This window comes from Borostomias antarcticus (genome assembly GCF_949987555.1).
Source record: "Borostomias antarcticus genome assembly, chromosome: 21".
NCBI lineage: Eukaryota > Metazoa > Chordata > Actinopteri > Stomiiformes > Stomiidae > Borostomias > Borostomias antarcticus.
The window spans coordinates 2,455,461-2,468,502 of record NC_140254.1 but is presented as its reverse complement, the minus strand read 5'-3'; the positions used below and the strand labels follow the sequence as shown (position 1 = coordinate 2,468,502).

The 13,042-nt window shown below is 54.3% G+C and overlaps 1 protein-coding gene across 1 annotated transcript in view; it reads left to right on the top strand.

The window, feature by feature from the left end:
* The window catches only part of arid1ab (AT-rich interactive domain 1Ab), a 37,796-nt gene extending 28,672 nt beyond the window's left edge, over positions 1 to 9,124 (top strand). The window contains exons 9-20 of the mRNA XM_084455420.1: positions 103 to 242; positions 388 to 488; positions 625 to 834; positions 1,011 to 1,212; positions 3,913 to 4,045; positions 4,204 to 4,379; positions 4,548 to 4,689; positions 4,871 to 4,990; positions 5,135 to 5,231; positions 5,483 to 6,305; positions 6,417 to 6,547; positions 6,753 to 9,124. Of these exons, the coding sequence (XP_084311546.1) occupies positions 103 to 242; positions 388 to 488; positions 625 to 834; positions 1,011 to 1,212; positions 3,913 to 4,045; positions 4,204 to 4,379; positions 4,548 to 4,689; positions 4,871 to 4,990; positions 5,135 to 5,231; positions 5,483 to 6,305; positions 6,417 to 6,547; positions 6,753 to 8,705 (4,228 nt within the window). The 3' untranslated portion in view covers positions 8,706 to 9,124. The remainder of the gene's footprint in view (positions 1 to 102; positions 243 to 387; positions 489 to 624; positions 835 to 1,010; positions 1,213 to 3,912; positions 4,046 to 4,203; positions 4,380 to 4,547; positions 4,690 to 4,870; positions 4,991 to 5,134; positions 5,232 to 5,482; positions 6,306 to 6,416; positions 6,548 to 6,752) is intronic.
* Positions 9,125 to 13,042: the final 3,918 nt, after the last annotated feature.

Genomic DNA, 13,042 nt, shown 5'->3' with positions numbered 1-13,042 from the left:
TTTTTTTTACATAATCTGAGTAATAGTATGTAAATAGAATCCCCTTCTGAAACACCGCTGTTCTGTGTAGCTGTTTAATATTTGTTCCTCTTCGTCCTTCAGGCCGCCGGGCTACCCCAACATGCCCCAGGGCATGATGGGAACGGGCTCCCCGTACGGGCCGGGAATGAACAGTATGCAGGGCATGATGAACCAGGGAGGGCCCTACCCCATGGGAGGCAACATGCCCAACAACACCCCCGGTGAGTGGGTAGGATACCCCAGCTGTGGGCTATAGGGCTGGATGGTGGGTTTCACATGGGAGACCATGCGGTTTTTATGAGCGACTAACTACGAAGAGTTTGGTCTAGGAGGTTTCTGACCGTTTCTTCCCCTCTGCTCGTCCAGGCATGGCCCCCAGTCCAGAGTTCGCCATGGACGTGAAGCTCAACCCTGCCCAGAAGATGAACAACAAAGTGGAAGGGACCCCCAAACCTGAAACGAAAAAGGTAAGCCAGCCACAGCACTGACCGCTCCCGTGAGCGCGAGGCGCCACCTGGTGTTTGAGAACGAAACGGGCTCCTTCTGACCTCTAACCCCCCCCACTCCCCCCCCCCACCGTCCCCCGTCTTCTCCTCCCTGCAGAAGTCGAGCTCTTCCACGACCACCAACGAGAAGATCACGCGCCTGTACGAGCTGGGCCCCGAGCCGGAGAGGAAGATGTGGGTGGACCGCTACCTGGCCTTCGCCGAGGAGAAAGCCATGGGCATGAACAACCTCCCGGCCGTGGGCCGCAAGCCCCTGGACCTGTTCAGGCTCTACGTGTCCGTCAAGGAGATAGGAGGCCTCACACAGGTGGGCGGCTGCTGGCTGGCTTGCTCTTTGTACTGTGCGTGCGTGTGTTCACCTGGATATATCTCCATGTCGTTTCATCTAGCCCGCCCGTTGAGTTCTACTTGCATACCCATGAGTGTGTGGGGTCTGGTTTAGTAAGCACTCTGCCCCCCCCCGCCCCCCTCCACTCCAACCAGGTGAACAAGAACAAGAAGTGGCGAGAGTTGGCCACCAACCTGAACGTGGGCACGTCCAGCAGCGCCGCCAGCTCGCTCAAGAAGCAGTACATCCAGTGTCTGTACGCCTTCGAGTGCAAGATCGAACGCGGGGAAGACCCGCCCCCGGACATCTTCAATACGGACAAGAAGCACCAGGCAAAGGTCCAGCCTCCCAGCCCAGGTCAGTACCCCCCCCGACCCCTTCCCCACCCCCCGAACCCCCAGGACATGGTCTACCCCCAGTCAAACTGAGTTACATATTGGAATTCAGGCCGTTTTATTTTCCTCCATATTTGGTTGTGGTGGTTAGTGTTCTATTCATCACAACTACTGCTCTTCTCTTCCTTGCCACCCTACAATGCGTCCATAAACTTGTATATTTTATCGGATCCTATTAATTGTGATGTTAAAAGGCAATCTTACGCCACCGTCTGTCATCTATATAAGCTGCCTGCCTCTGTAAATCACTGCTGATTTTGGCCGGTGGAGAGCTAACTGTAAATGATAGTGACACAGCTGTAAGTCGTTTGTGTGCGTGTGTGCGTGTGTGCGTGTGTGTGTGTGTGTGTGTGTGTTCGCGCGCCTTGCCCGGCCCGGCGCGTCCTCGGGACCTTGCGAGCGCATCCGGGGGAATACTCGCTGGCATTTGCGAAGCTTCGCGCCGGAATCGACTTGTCCTTTCGTCGCTGTTGGTCTTAGCTCGGCCGTCTCTGCCCTCAGCGTACTAATATCCGGTCAGCTCAGAAATTTGTTCATAGAGCACAGTCTAGTCTTGAGGGGGGTGTCCCACTCCCAGGCTCCCTGCATGAGGTACAGGGGTCCTTCCCAGTGAGCAGAGAACCAGCTTCCCCCGTTTGGTTGGGAGGGAGGGAGGGAGGGAGGGAGAGTAGGTTGCGTGTTCTTGCCTGGAAGCTTTTTTGGTTTTGGAAAGGCGAGCCCCTCTCACCTCCCTGCGTGGTGGGAGTGTGCCAAGCCCAGCCATGTGCTGCCGCGCCGCCTGGCCAAGGCCCCCGCTAACGGGGCCGGGGCTCCGAGTCATGCCAGGGAGGCGGGGGTGGGGGTGGGGGGGGGGGTTGGATTTACGCGAGGGGAAATCCTCCGTGCTTCGGAGAACCAATCCTCTGTCTGCTGGCTTGCAACTTGCACTCCCCCTCAATATGGAAACCGTGTGGGAGGGGGGAGGAGGGGGGTGTCTCATCTGTTACTGCCCGCGCCCCCCTCCCCTTCCTTAGTAGTACTACACAGGGCGTGATGCCTGATGCTTGGCCCAGCCGCCCAGGGCTTCACAGGCAACACTCCCCTGGAGATTAGTGCTGAGCCAGAAAATGATGAATGGGGAAAAAAGGGGGTGGGTTGTGTGTGTGTGTGTGTGTGTGTGTGCGTGTGTGTGTGTAAAGTCACACACTTTTTTTTTTTCCCTCCCTCGCTCTGTCTTTTTTTTTTTTCCTTCGTGAGATTCCCCCCCCCCCCCCCCCCTGCTATCATCTGTAGAAGGGAAATCCCTGCCCAGAGGGAGGGAGGGAGGGAGGGAGGGGGAGGGCTGATGTGCATGTGCCGTGAGAGAGAGGGAGAGCGAGCGAGTGACAGGGCGAAGTGAGAAAATGTGAATAACTGTGACCTGGCATTGACCCCTGCCTGGCGTGTGTGTGTGTGCGCGCGTGCCAGTTAATGACTGGAACACATGAGTCATCAGACAGGCGTGCTAATAGTGAGAAGTCCTGAGCCGGGGCTAAGGACCAGCGCCACCACGCCACCCAAATAAACACGCCCTCACACATGGCGGTACACACACACACACACGCGTTTCTCTCTCCATCTCTCTATCTCGGACACGTAGTCGACTGGCAGATTTTCGATGATTGCTTGTTTCCCGCCGTCTCCATCGCGGACGCCAGTGCGGGTGGGGTTGAGTGAGCAAGGGGGGGGGGGGTCGGAGGCTGGCATGGGGAGTTGGGCTGAAGGGATTCGCCGCTTCGCTCCCTGTGTGTACACAAAGCCACCCTGCTCGAGTCAAGCTGCGCTCCTCAGTGCGACGCACCAGGGGGGATTTCGGCTCGCCAGAAAGTGGCGTGCGTCCCGACGCGGGGTTGATCTCGCCTCGCTACAGAAGCCTTCATGCCCCGGGGGGAAGATGGGAAGACGGTCTTCCCTATTACACAGCCTGGGTGTGTGCGCTTGCGTCTAAAGTCGGATTTGGTCCAGCGGCTTGTCGTGTGTAACGTGTGTGTTGTGCGTAACGTGTCTGTTGTGCGTAACGTGTGTGTTGTGCGTAGCGTGTGTGTTGTGCGTAGCGTGTGTGTTGTGCGTAGCGTGTGTGTTGTGCGTAACGTGTGTTGTGCGTAGCGTGTGTGTTGTGCGTAGCGTGTGTTGTGCGTAGCGTGTGTGTTGTGCGTAGCGTGTTTGTTGTGCGTAACGTGTGTGTTGTGCGTAGCGTGTGTTGTGCGTAGCGTGTGTGTTGTGCGTAGCGTGTGTGTTGTGCGTAGCGTGTGTGTTGTGCGTAGCGTGTGTGTTGTGCGTAGCGTGTTTGTTGTGCGTAACGTGTGTGTTGTGCGTAGCGTGTGTTGTGCGTAGCGTGTGTGTTGTGCGTAGCGTGTGTGTTGTGCGTAGCGTGTGTGTTGTGCGTAGCGTGTGTGTTGTGCGTAGTGTGTGTGTTGTGCGTAACGTGTGTGTTGTGCGTAGCGTGTGTGTTGTGCGTAGCGTGTGTGTTGTGCGTAGCGTGTGTGTTGTGCGTAACGTGTGTGTTGTGCGTAGCGTGTGTGTTGTGCGTAGCGTGTGTGTTGTGCGTAACGTGTGTGTTGTGCGTAGCGTGTGTGTTGTGCGTAGCGTGTGTGTTGTGCGTAGCGTATGTGTTGTGCATAACGTGCGTGTTCCGTCGTTGCAGCCGGCTCCGGATCTCTGCAAGGCCCCCAGACGCCCCAGTCCACCAGTAGTTCCATGGCGGAGGGGGGAGACTTGAAGCCCCCCACCCCAGCCTCCACCCCTCACAGCCAGATGCCCCCCATGCCAGGGGTCAGGTACGTCCCAGTGACACCCCCCTCCCCCCACAACCGAGGACACGTTCATACGCACACATCAATATTGATGTTCTTGTCATCCGAAGGAGACGCAACATTTGACCACCGCAATGAAACTGCTTAACGGTCTCCTTTTGCTCCCTGTGGTCTTCTCTCAGGAGTAGCGTGAACCTGCAGGACCCCTTTGCTGACGGGGGCGACCCTGCCTTCGCCCGACGGAACGCCCTGACCCCCAACTCGGGCTACCAGCCCGGGATGGCGGGGCCGGAGATGATGGGCCGTATGGGGGGGCCCTACGAGCCCAACAAGGACCCCTTCAGCGGCATGAGGAAAGGTAAGCGCTGGCTCCTGCTGGCTTAGCCAGTGTAACTGTGGATTAGTATCAACATAAAGCCATCGACACTGAGACGGTGCAAGGTCTTTAACCCGTGTGTGTGTGTGTGTGTGTGTGTGTGTGTGTGTGTGTGTGTGTGTGTGTGTGTGTGTGTGTTCGTGTTTGCAGCTGGAGAGCCGTTCATGACTCCAGGCCCGGGCCCCAACAGCGGCATGGCGGAGCAGTTCAACCGGGGGCCCCCAGGACCCATGGGGAACATTCAGATGGGCCAGAGACAGCAGTACCCCTACGGACCAGGATACGACAGGAGGTAAGACCCCCCCCCTCCCCTCCACCATCCCCACAATACCGCACACCTAGAGGCACACCGGTCTGTCTCAGTGTACCGACTCTCTCACAGCCACCAGAGCCCCTGGGTGCGCGCTGGTGGTCGCCCACCCCTCCACGTCCAGACCTCTGACCCCCTCTCCCTCGGTTCTGTTCGCCTGCAGACAGGAGCCGGGGATGGGCCCAGACGCCAGCATGGGCCCTGCAGCGCCCCAGCCCAACATGATGCCCTCTGGTGCCGACACAGGGATGTACTCTCCCAGCCGACCCCCACAGCAGCAACGGTCAGTACCGAGTTCCGACCAAGCAGGACACACACACACCTGCAGCTCCCAGTCCAGGAATTAAATAATGAAGCTTTTCTCTTGATATGTTTTCATTATGAATATTCATGTGTGTGATGGTTGCTGTTTGTTGGTTGGTTCCAGGCATGATTCCTATGGTAATCAGTACCCTGGCCAAGGAGTACCCCCTAGTGGCCCTTACCCCAATCAGCAGCCAGGAATGTATCCACAGCAACAACCGGTGAGAACATTTTGTCCATTGCTTGCTGCCCACCCAGTGCTGCTCAGTAGACCTCGCAAAAGGCTACTAAAAACAATTCAAACAGTGATGCCGTTGTGTATTTTTTATATCATCACTATGATTCATATATATATATTTATATATTATTAATAGTTAACATTATGACTGATTATTGTTGTTTAGAAGATAACTAATGTATTTGAGTTGTGAGTGCATTTGATGTTTGAACACTCGGTCCCGTGTGTTTCCAGAACTACAAGCGGCCAGTGGACGGGGGCTACGGCCCTCCTGCCAAGCGCCACGAGGGGGAGATGTACAACGTTCCCTTCAGCGGCCAGCCGCAGCCGGGGCCCCAGCCCTCCGGCCCCCAGGGCCAGCAGGACATGTACAACCAGTACAACGCCTACCCAGGAGGGGAGCGCCGGCCTCCGGGCCCGCAGAACCAGTTCCCCTTCCCCTTCGGCCGAGAACGGGGGCCGGCCTCCGGGGGGCCCAACTCCCAGTCCCCCATGCCTCCTCAGATGATGGGCAGCCCCATGCAGTCGGCCCCCGACGGCCCCCAGGGACCCATGTGGCAGGGCCGCAACGAGATGGGCTACCCCAACTACCCTAACCGCCAGGGCCCCCCGGTACCGGGCCAGGGCCCCGGCTACCACGGCATGAACCGCTCCGAGGAGATGATGCCCGCCGACCAGCGCATGAACCACGAGGGCCCGTGGCCCGGCCACGTCAACCAGCGGCAGCCCCCCTACGGGCCCGGGGGCCCCCCGGGACCGCCCATGTCCAGACCCCTGCAGTCCAACTACCAGTCCTCCCAGAACCACATTCCACAGGTGTCCAGCCCCGCGCCCATGCCCCGGCCCATGGAGAGCAGGACGTCGCCCAGCAAGTCCCCCTACATGCACTCGGGCATCAAGATGCAGAAAGCCGGACCCCCGGTGCCCGCTTCGCACATCGGCCAGGCCCCTGTGCAGCCTCCCCTGATCAGGAGGGATGTGGCGTTCCCCCCGGGGTCCGTGGAGGCCTCGCAGCCCCTCCTCAAGCCCCGCAGACGGCTCACCATGAAAGACATCGGTACGGGCGACGTCGCCTCGCTTTAAAAATCATGTCGTCTCGTGAGATGAGGCACACACACACATATACACACACATACACACTCACACCATTCTCTGCTGTATGTCACAGGCACACCAGAAGCTTGGCGAGTGATGATGTCCCTAAAATCAGGCTTACTAGCTGAAAGCACTTGGGCCTTGGACACCATTAATATTCTACTGTATGATGACAACAGCATCTCCACTTTCAACCTCTGCCAGGTGAGTCACGCCAACACAACACCGTTAGTGGTTAGAGGGTTGACGTCATATCCTTGAAGCTTGTGTAGTAAACAGCACACACTTGACCAGTATTCTCTGTACGTAGCCTGGTAATGGCCGTCGAGGTGATTGAGGTGGAATGTGACCTCAAACACTTGATAGTGATGGGAACCTCTGACCGATGTCTTCTCCAATGCTGTTCCAGCTGCCTGGTTTCCTGGAGCTGGTGGTGGAGTACTTCAGGCGCTGCCTCATCGAGATCTTCGGCATCCTGAAGGAGTACGAGGTGGGAGACCCCGGGCAGCGCACCCTCATCGACCCCGACGCCGCCGACGAAGACAGCTCCGACGAGGAGGGTCCCGAGCAACAAGCCCAGGACATGGAGGAGGGCGAGGAGGACGAGGACGAGGAGGACGAGAAGATCAGCGTGGACGTCCCGTCACTGGTCCAGGTCAAGCAGGAGAAGGAGGAGAGCTCGCAGAAGGAGAAGTCTGCGTCGGAGGAGGACGAGGAGGAGGAGGAGGAGGAGGAGGACAGGGAAGGACCGTCTTCCTCCTCTAAGGAGCCAGGCAGCTCCAGCTCGGCCCAGGACCCCGGCCCGCCCCAGGAGAAGCCCAAGCAGGCCAGCAAGTTCGACAAGCTCCCCATCAAGGTGGTGCGGAAGAAAGACCCGTTCCTGGGGGGGCGCTCCACCAAGTTTGGCCGGCGGCAGAGCTTCGACAGCGGCCTGCTCCACTGGAGCATCGGAGGGGGCGACACCACGGAGCACATCCAGACTCACTTCGAGAGACGGGCGGACCCCCTCAATCAGCGGAAACCGACGACGCCGGCCGCCGAGAGCAGGAAAAAGGTCGGCGTGCCCGAGATGGTGACCGAAGACCCGGAGAAAGCCAAGGCCGGCGAGGCGGAGGAGGAGCAAGGGGAGGAGGAGGAGGAGGAGGGGGAGGAGCCCCAGCCCCGGTCGTCGTCTGCGTCCCAACAGGCCCCCGCCGAGAGGCCCGCCAGCGCCCCGGTCACCGCCACCATCGACGACGTGCTGTTGGCCCGGCCGGGCTCGGTGACGGAGGGCGCGGTGCGCGTCGCCGGGGAACGGCGGGAGGACGGCAAGTTCCCGTTCGGCATCAACCCCGAGCAGTACGGCCGCCGCCACCTCACGATCCTGGAGGACGAGCCGCACAGCAAGGACGAGACGCCCCTGAGCACGCTGTTGGACTGGCAGGACTCGCTGTCCCGCCGCTGCGTCTGCGTGTCCAACGTCCTGCGCAGCCTGTCCTTCGTGCCCGGCAACGACCTGGAGATGTCCAAACACCCGGGTCTGCTGCTGCTGCTCGGACGCCTGCTGCTGCTCCACCACCGGCACCCCGAGCGCAAGCAGGCGCCCGTCACCTACGAGAAGGAGGACGAGGAGGACGAGGGCGTGAGCTGCGAGCGGGACGAGTGGTGGTGGGACTGCCTGGAGGCGCTGCGCGAGAACTGCCTGGTCACCATGGCCAACATCTCCGGCCAGCTGGACCTCTCCGTCTACCCGGAGAGCATCTGCCTGCCCCTGCTGGACGGCCTCCTCCACTGGGCCGTGTGCCCCTCGGCCGAGGCCCTGGACCCCTTCCCCTCCCTGGGGCCCCACGGGGCGCTGTCCCCCCAGAGACTGGTCCTCGAGACCCTCAGCAAGCTCAGCATCCAAGACAACAACGTCGACCTCATTCTGGCCACGCCGCCCTTTAGCCGCCTGGAGAAGCTGTACGGCATGTTGGTGCGCCTCGTCGGGGAGCGCAAGGTGGCCGTCTGCCGGGAGATGGCGGTGGTCCTGCTGGCCAACCTGGCCCAGGGGGACAGCCTGGCGGCGCGCGCCATCGCCGTGCAGAAGGGCAGCGTGGGGAACCTGCTGGGCTTCCTGGAGGACAGCTTGGCGGCCACCCAGTACCAGCAGAGCCAGAGCTCCCTGCTGCACATGCAGGGCGGCCCCCACTTTGAGCCCACCAGCGTGGACATGATGCGGCGGGCGGCCCGGGCCATGCATGCCCTGGCCAAGGTGGAGGAGAACCACTCGGAGTTCACGCTGTACGAGTCGCGGCTACTGGACATCTCCGTGTCCCCCCTCATGAACTCGCTGGTGTCCCACGTGATCTGTGACGTACTGTTTCTGATCGGCCAGTCATGACAGCCGTGGGCTTTCAGCTCCGTCTCTTTCCGTTCCCAGAACCCCCTTTCTTTTCTTTTGTTTTGTGTGTCTGTTGCGTGCGAGTGGAGAGAACTAAGAGCAAAACTGACTGTCCTTTTTTTAATTTATGCAAAAATAACCTCGGATTCCACTGTCTGCCCCTTCTACCCCACCCCACTTCTCACTAAAGAAGGAATTTCATGAAGTAGCCGTGGATTTAAAAAGTCTGAAAACGAAAAAAGATCAACTAGCACGGACGAGAGGAGTAGATCGGGACCCTGGCCTAGGAGAGAGCGTTGTGCTGCCCCGCGGGAAGGACTTTTTTAATGAAAAGAAAAACCTACACAAAAAATAAAAACAAAAACTGTAACCAAAGTTGCTGTCTCGTTTACAGTGAGTTTGGGGGATATGTGCCCGGGTCCTCCCCTTAAAGTTGGTGGGGGTTGGGGTGGGGGGCGGGGGGGGTTGGGGGGGGTAGGGCATGGGGGAAAACAATATTTTGGTTCATGTTTGGAGGCTAAATAGACTCATGGACTCTGGTGTGGTATAATTGCTGTAACTTGGATGCTATATACTCAGTCCCACAGGTACCAGGTTATCGGCTGTGAACAGACATCTTATGGGAGGCCTGTGCAGTAGATTGTAGGACTTTTTTCTGTACTGTACACCTTAAAAAAACTGTAAACATACTGTAATAATACTGTTTCACACTGAGATACGCTGGCTTGGCAGCAAACTGTAGTTTTTAAAAACCGATTTTAGTTCATGTTGAGAGAGAAAAAAGGCTTTCCCCCCAAAGTATCGTGAAACGTACAACACCCCGACCTCTTCTCTTTGTCCCTTGATTGTATGACTTGACCCTTATAAAAGAAGTCACCTCTTAGGACTGGTCCTCAACTCTAGATGCAGTCCAAGCTGCAGTGTATATATGATGTTGTACATTACACTCTCTCTTTCTCTCTCACACTCTCCCTCTCTCTTTCTCACCTTCTGTTGCTCTTCACCATTTTTAATCTTTGATGAATTAAAGGTTACACTCAAGTGAAATTCCCTGCATCAAGTACGCCATGTGATTACTTAACCACCCCCCCCTTCCCCTGGCGTCTCACCCCACCAGTCTTGCGCTCCAGGGGTGTGCAGCTGCTGTCCCTGGCGACCCCACACAGATCATGTTTCAGTTGGTCTCCAGTACAGGTGTAGAGAATATAACATAACAAAAATCATGTCTGCGGTTCCATTTGAGCTCCTTCAACAACAAAGCTAGACCCTTATGAAGAAACCGTTTGAATTTTGTTTTCCTTTTATTTTGTTTTTCCCCCCTCCAGTGATATGGATTCTGCATATTTGTATTTCAGACGATGTAGCTAAAAACTTGATGTAAATTCCTTTTTTTCCTTTTTTGGCTTAATGAATATCATTTATTCAGTATGAAATCTTTATACTATATGTTCCACGTGTTAAGAATAAATGTACATTAAATCTTCGTAAGACGTTTGTGATGGCTTTATTCATTATATTACTTAATCATGACTCACTGTGCCTTTGGGTAAATATGCACTGTTACTGTTAATGTCCACGAGAGATGATCATATACATTGTTTTATCAGATGCACATTAGATGCTCCTTACTCATCACAAGTGTATATCTTTCACAATTGTGACAGTTTATAATGGCTGATCCATATGTCTCATCCTCATGTATCATCATGCAACTACAGTAAACCATGCTACAGAATGCAAGACTTCCTACACTACAACGTGGTCTCTTAATGGCCCCTGCCATACAAGTAAACGACCATAATAATTGGCAGCTAGGACTCGTGGGGTTGTGCTTGGGATACTCATGCGTAGAATAATAATTGAATCTCAATTACAGTTGTGTAAAATGCATATTATGAAATGAGACAATTGACTATAGCCTAATGATTTTGCGATGATGAATATTGATGGTCCTTGCATCTCGCCTCGCTCTATTGGCCACATGTAGCCTAGATATTAACATAATGCATATATGCATGGCAATGGGCCAAATCTACCGACGTTCGGGCTGCGTCTCGTGAATGCAAATGGCAAGAACGTCTGCAAAAATGGTTAAAAAAAATATAATTTCGAGATGTTTATGAAGACGACATCGTGTAAACATAATTCATTTGTTAAAATGCGGCGTTGTGTTAAAGGAACAGACTATTGGAATGAGATATCTGGGTTGTGTAAATAGTTTGTGTGATAGCGCTCTCTGGCGGTTTGGTAGCCTAGGCTACAATTACAGAATGATCAGGCGGCCAATCAGAACGCGATCATTATTGCGTAAAAATGATATTAGCCTACATTCATTTCATTATGACAGAATAGGCTATAGTTTTTTGCATTCAGAAACGGCACATGCAAGCCATGGGCAATTTTGTGAGACATTTCGTCTCAAGGACTAAGTAAACATTTCAGAAATGTAGAACTAGCCTATCACAATGATTTAGTTTACATCAACTGAATGATCAACATGAACCGTAAGGTAAAGTTTCTGAAATTTACTGAAAATAGGCTTCTGATTTATTTAAGTTGACACGGGTAGCCCACTCGTAACCTAATGGTTGTTGTGTTATTTGTCGTTGTTTGATTCAGTGATATACCTATGTGTATGGCCTGTTGTGCTGTTATGGATAATATAATCATGTTTTATCAACCATCTAAATAGACCTATGGGAAAAGCTGTTAAGGCTATGAGGCTACTTCTTTGGTGACTTACTTCATATGTGCATCAGACTCATTGCTTTTATAATCCTTCCTAGAATGATGGAAGACTGAATCACGCTCATCCACTAGACCTGCCTGCCCGAGGAAAGATACATGTCTCTGGGGTGTCAAATGTCTTCCACACCACCCGACTCTGTGAGAGGGTACGCGGTAAAGGCTGAAGGGAATCCCCAGGCATAACTCACAAGGCTATAACTCTCCACCCAGGCCATAGATATTTCAATTAGGCATTATACAGTATTATAGCCTTTGTCCTGGTCAGTGTTAATCCCCACTTTGATTTCACCTTTGATATTTTATTTTTTTGCTAGCTGGTCCAGCCCAAGAGTGACTTTGACCTGACTGATCCCAATGGATACCTGCTGAACCCCGAGTATAATAACTTGCATGACCCCAATCTTAAGAATTACCTCCAGCGCAAAGACATCCATCAAAGACTCATAGCTGGAGGGTTCATCACTAAAGACGAAAAAGTGAGCTCCTAACCGAGAAAAGAAAAGTGATATTTATTTTGAGTGAACTATTTGGCCTATCCTTGTCTCAACGCCTCTCCCTCTCCGCTGCCCCCACAGGTCATTTGTTCAGTTAAGGAGTTAAATCTGTACAGGGGTCACTTAACTGAGGTGGAATTGGACTGGGAGCGCAGATTTAGGACAGAGCAGGTGAGTCTAACATGAGAGGCCAGCTTTTGAGACACTGCATTACAGTGGACTCACTCCACACTTAATGATTAGGTAGGTTCGAGGTTGTTTATTTGTCATACATAATACAGGTACCAAGTACAGTCCTTTTGTGGATGGTTGGAACATGGATAGATTTGTTGTATTTCTCTCCTGGTTACAGAAAGAGTTGGTGCGGAAGTTTCTGACCCTGCAGGAACAGGGGAGGATTTCTCACACTGTGACCTGGTCTGATGTCACTGAATGGCTTCTGCAGAGAGGGAGGAGCCTCTTCAATAAGCAGCAGCAGGCAAGCAGGCTGAGGTGAGCGAACATACAGGAGCGCGTGAGGTGAGACCTCTGAAGTGGGCAGTGTATGGGTGATTAAATAGACTGTGAAACATGCCTTGCAGGTTCCCTGCCCCTGGTGAACTGCAGCCCGAATGCTCCCCCCTGAGGCTGCCCAGCGTTTCTGCAAGGAGCAACATGGTGAACCTACACTGCTGCCTGAACTCCACCTGCAGGTCTGAGCTGGTAAGTGACGCAGATTCTGTCATCAGGGTCTCTGCCATCTGTGTTAGGCCAATAATGCTCTGTGAAACAGTTTTATTTTTGATGCATTCACAAGACGTTGTGCTGATTCACCCGGAGGCTTTATCTCCCAGGTGTGGAATGCTAAGGGCCGGCAGATGCTGGAGGAGGTGACCAGAGAGGTGAAGAGAGAGATGAGGCTGGAACGTCACTGGGCCAGAGGCCAGCAGGAGGAGGAGGAACGGGTAAAGCTGTGCTACATTTTGTGTTTATTTTGATTCAGTTCATTTGATCCTATCCATTTTTTGTGAGAAGCATCAGTGCCCTTTTTCCTAAGAGACAGCTAGAATATGTATTCAACATGAAAGGCTTTGGTCTTGTCTGTTGCCTCAGAAA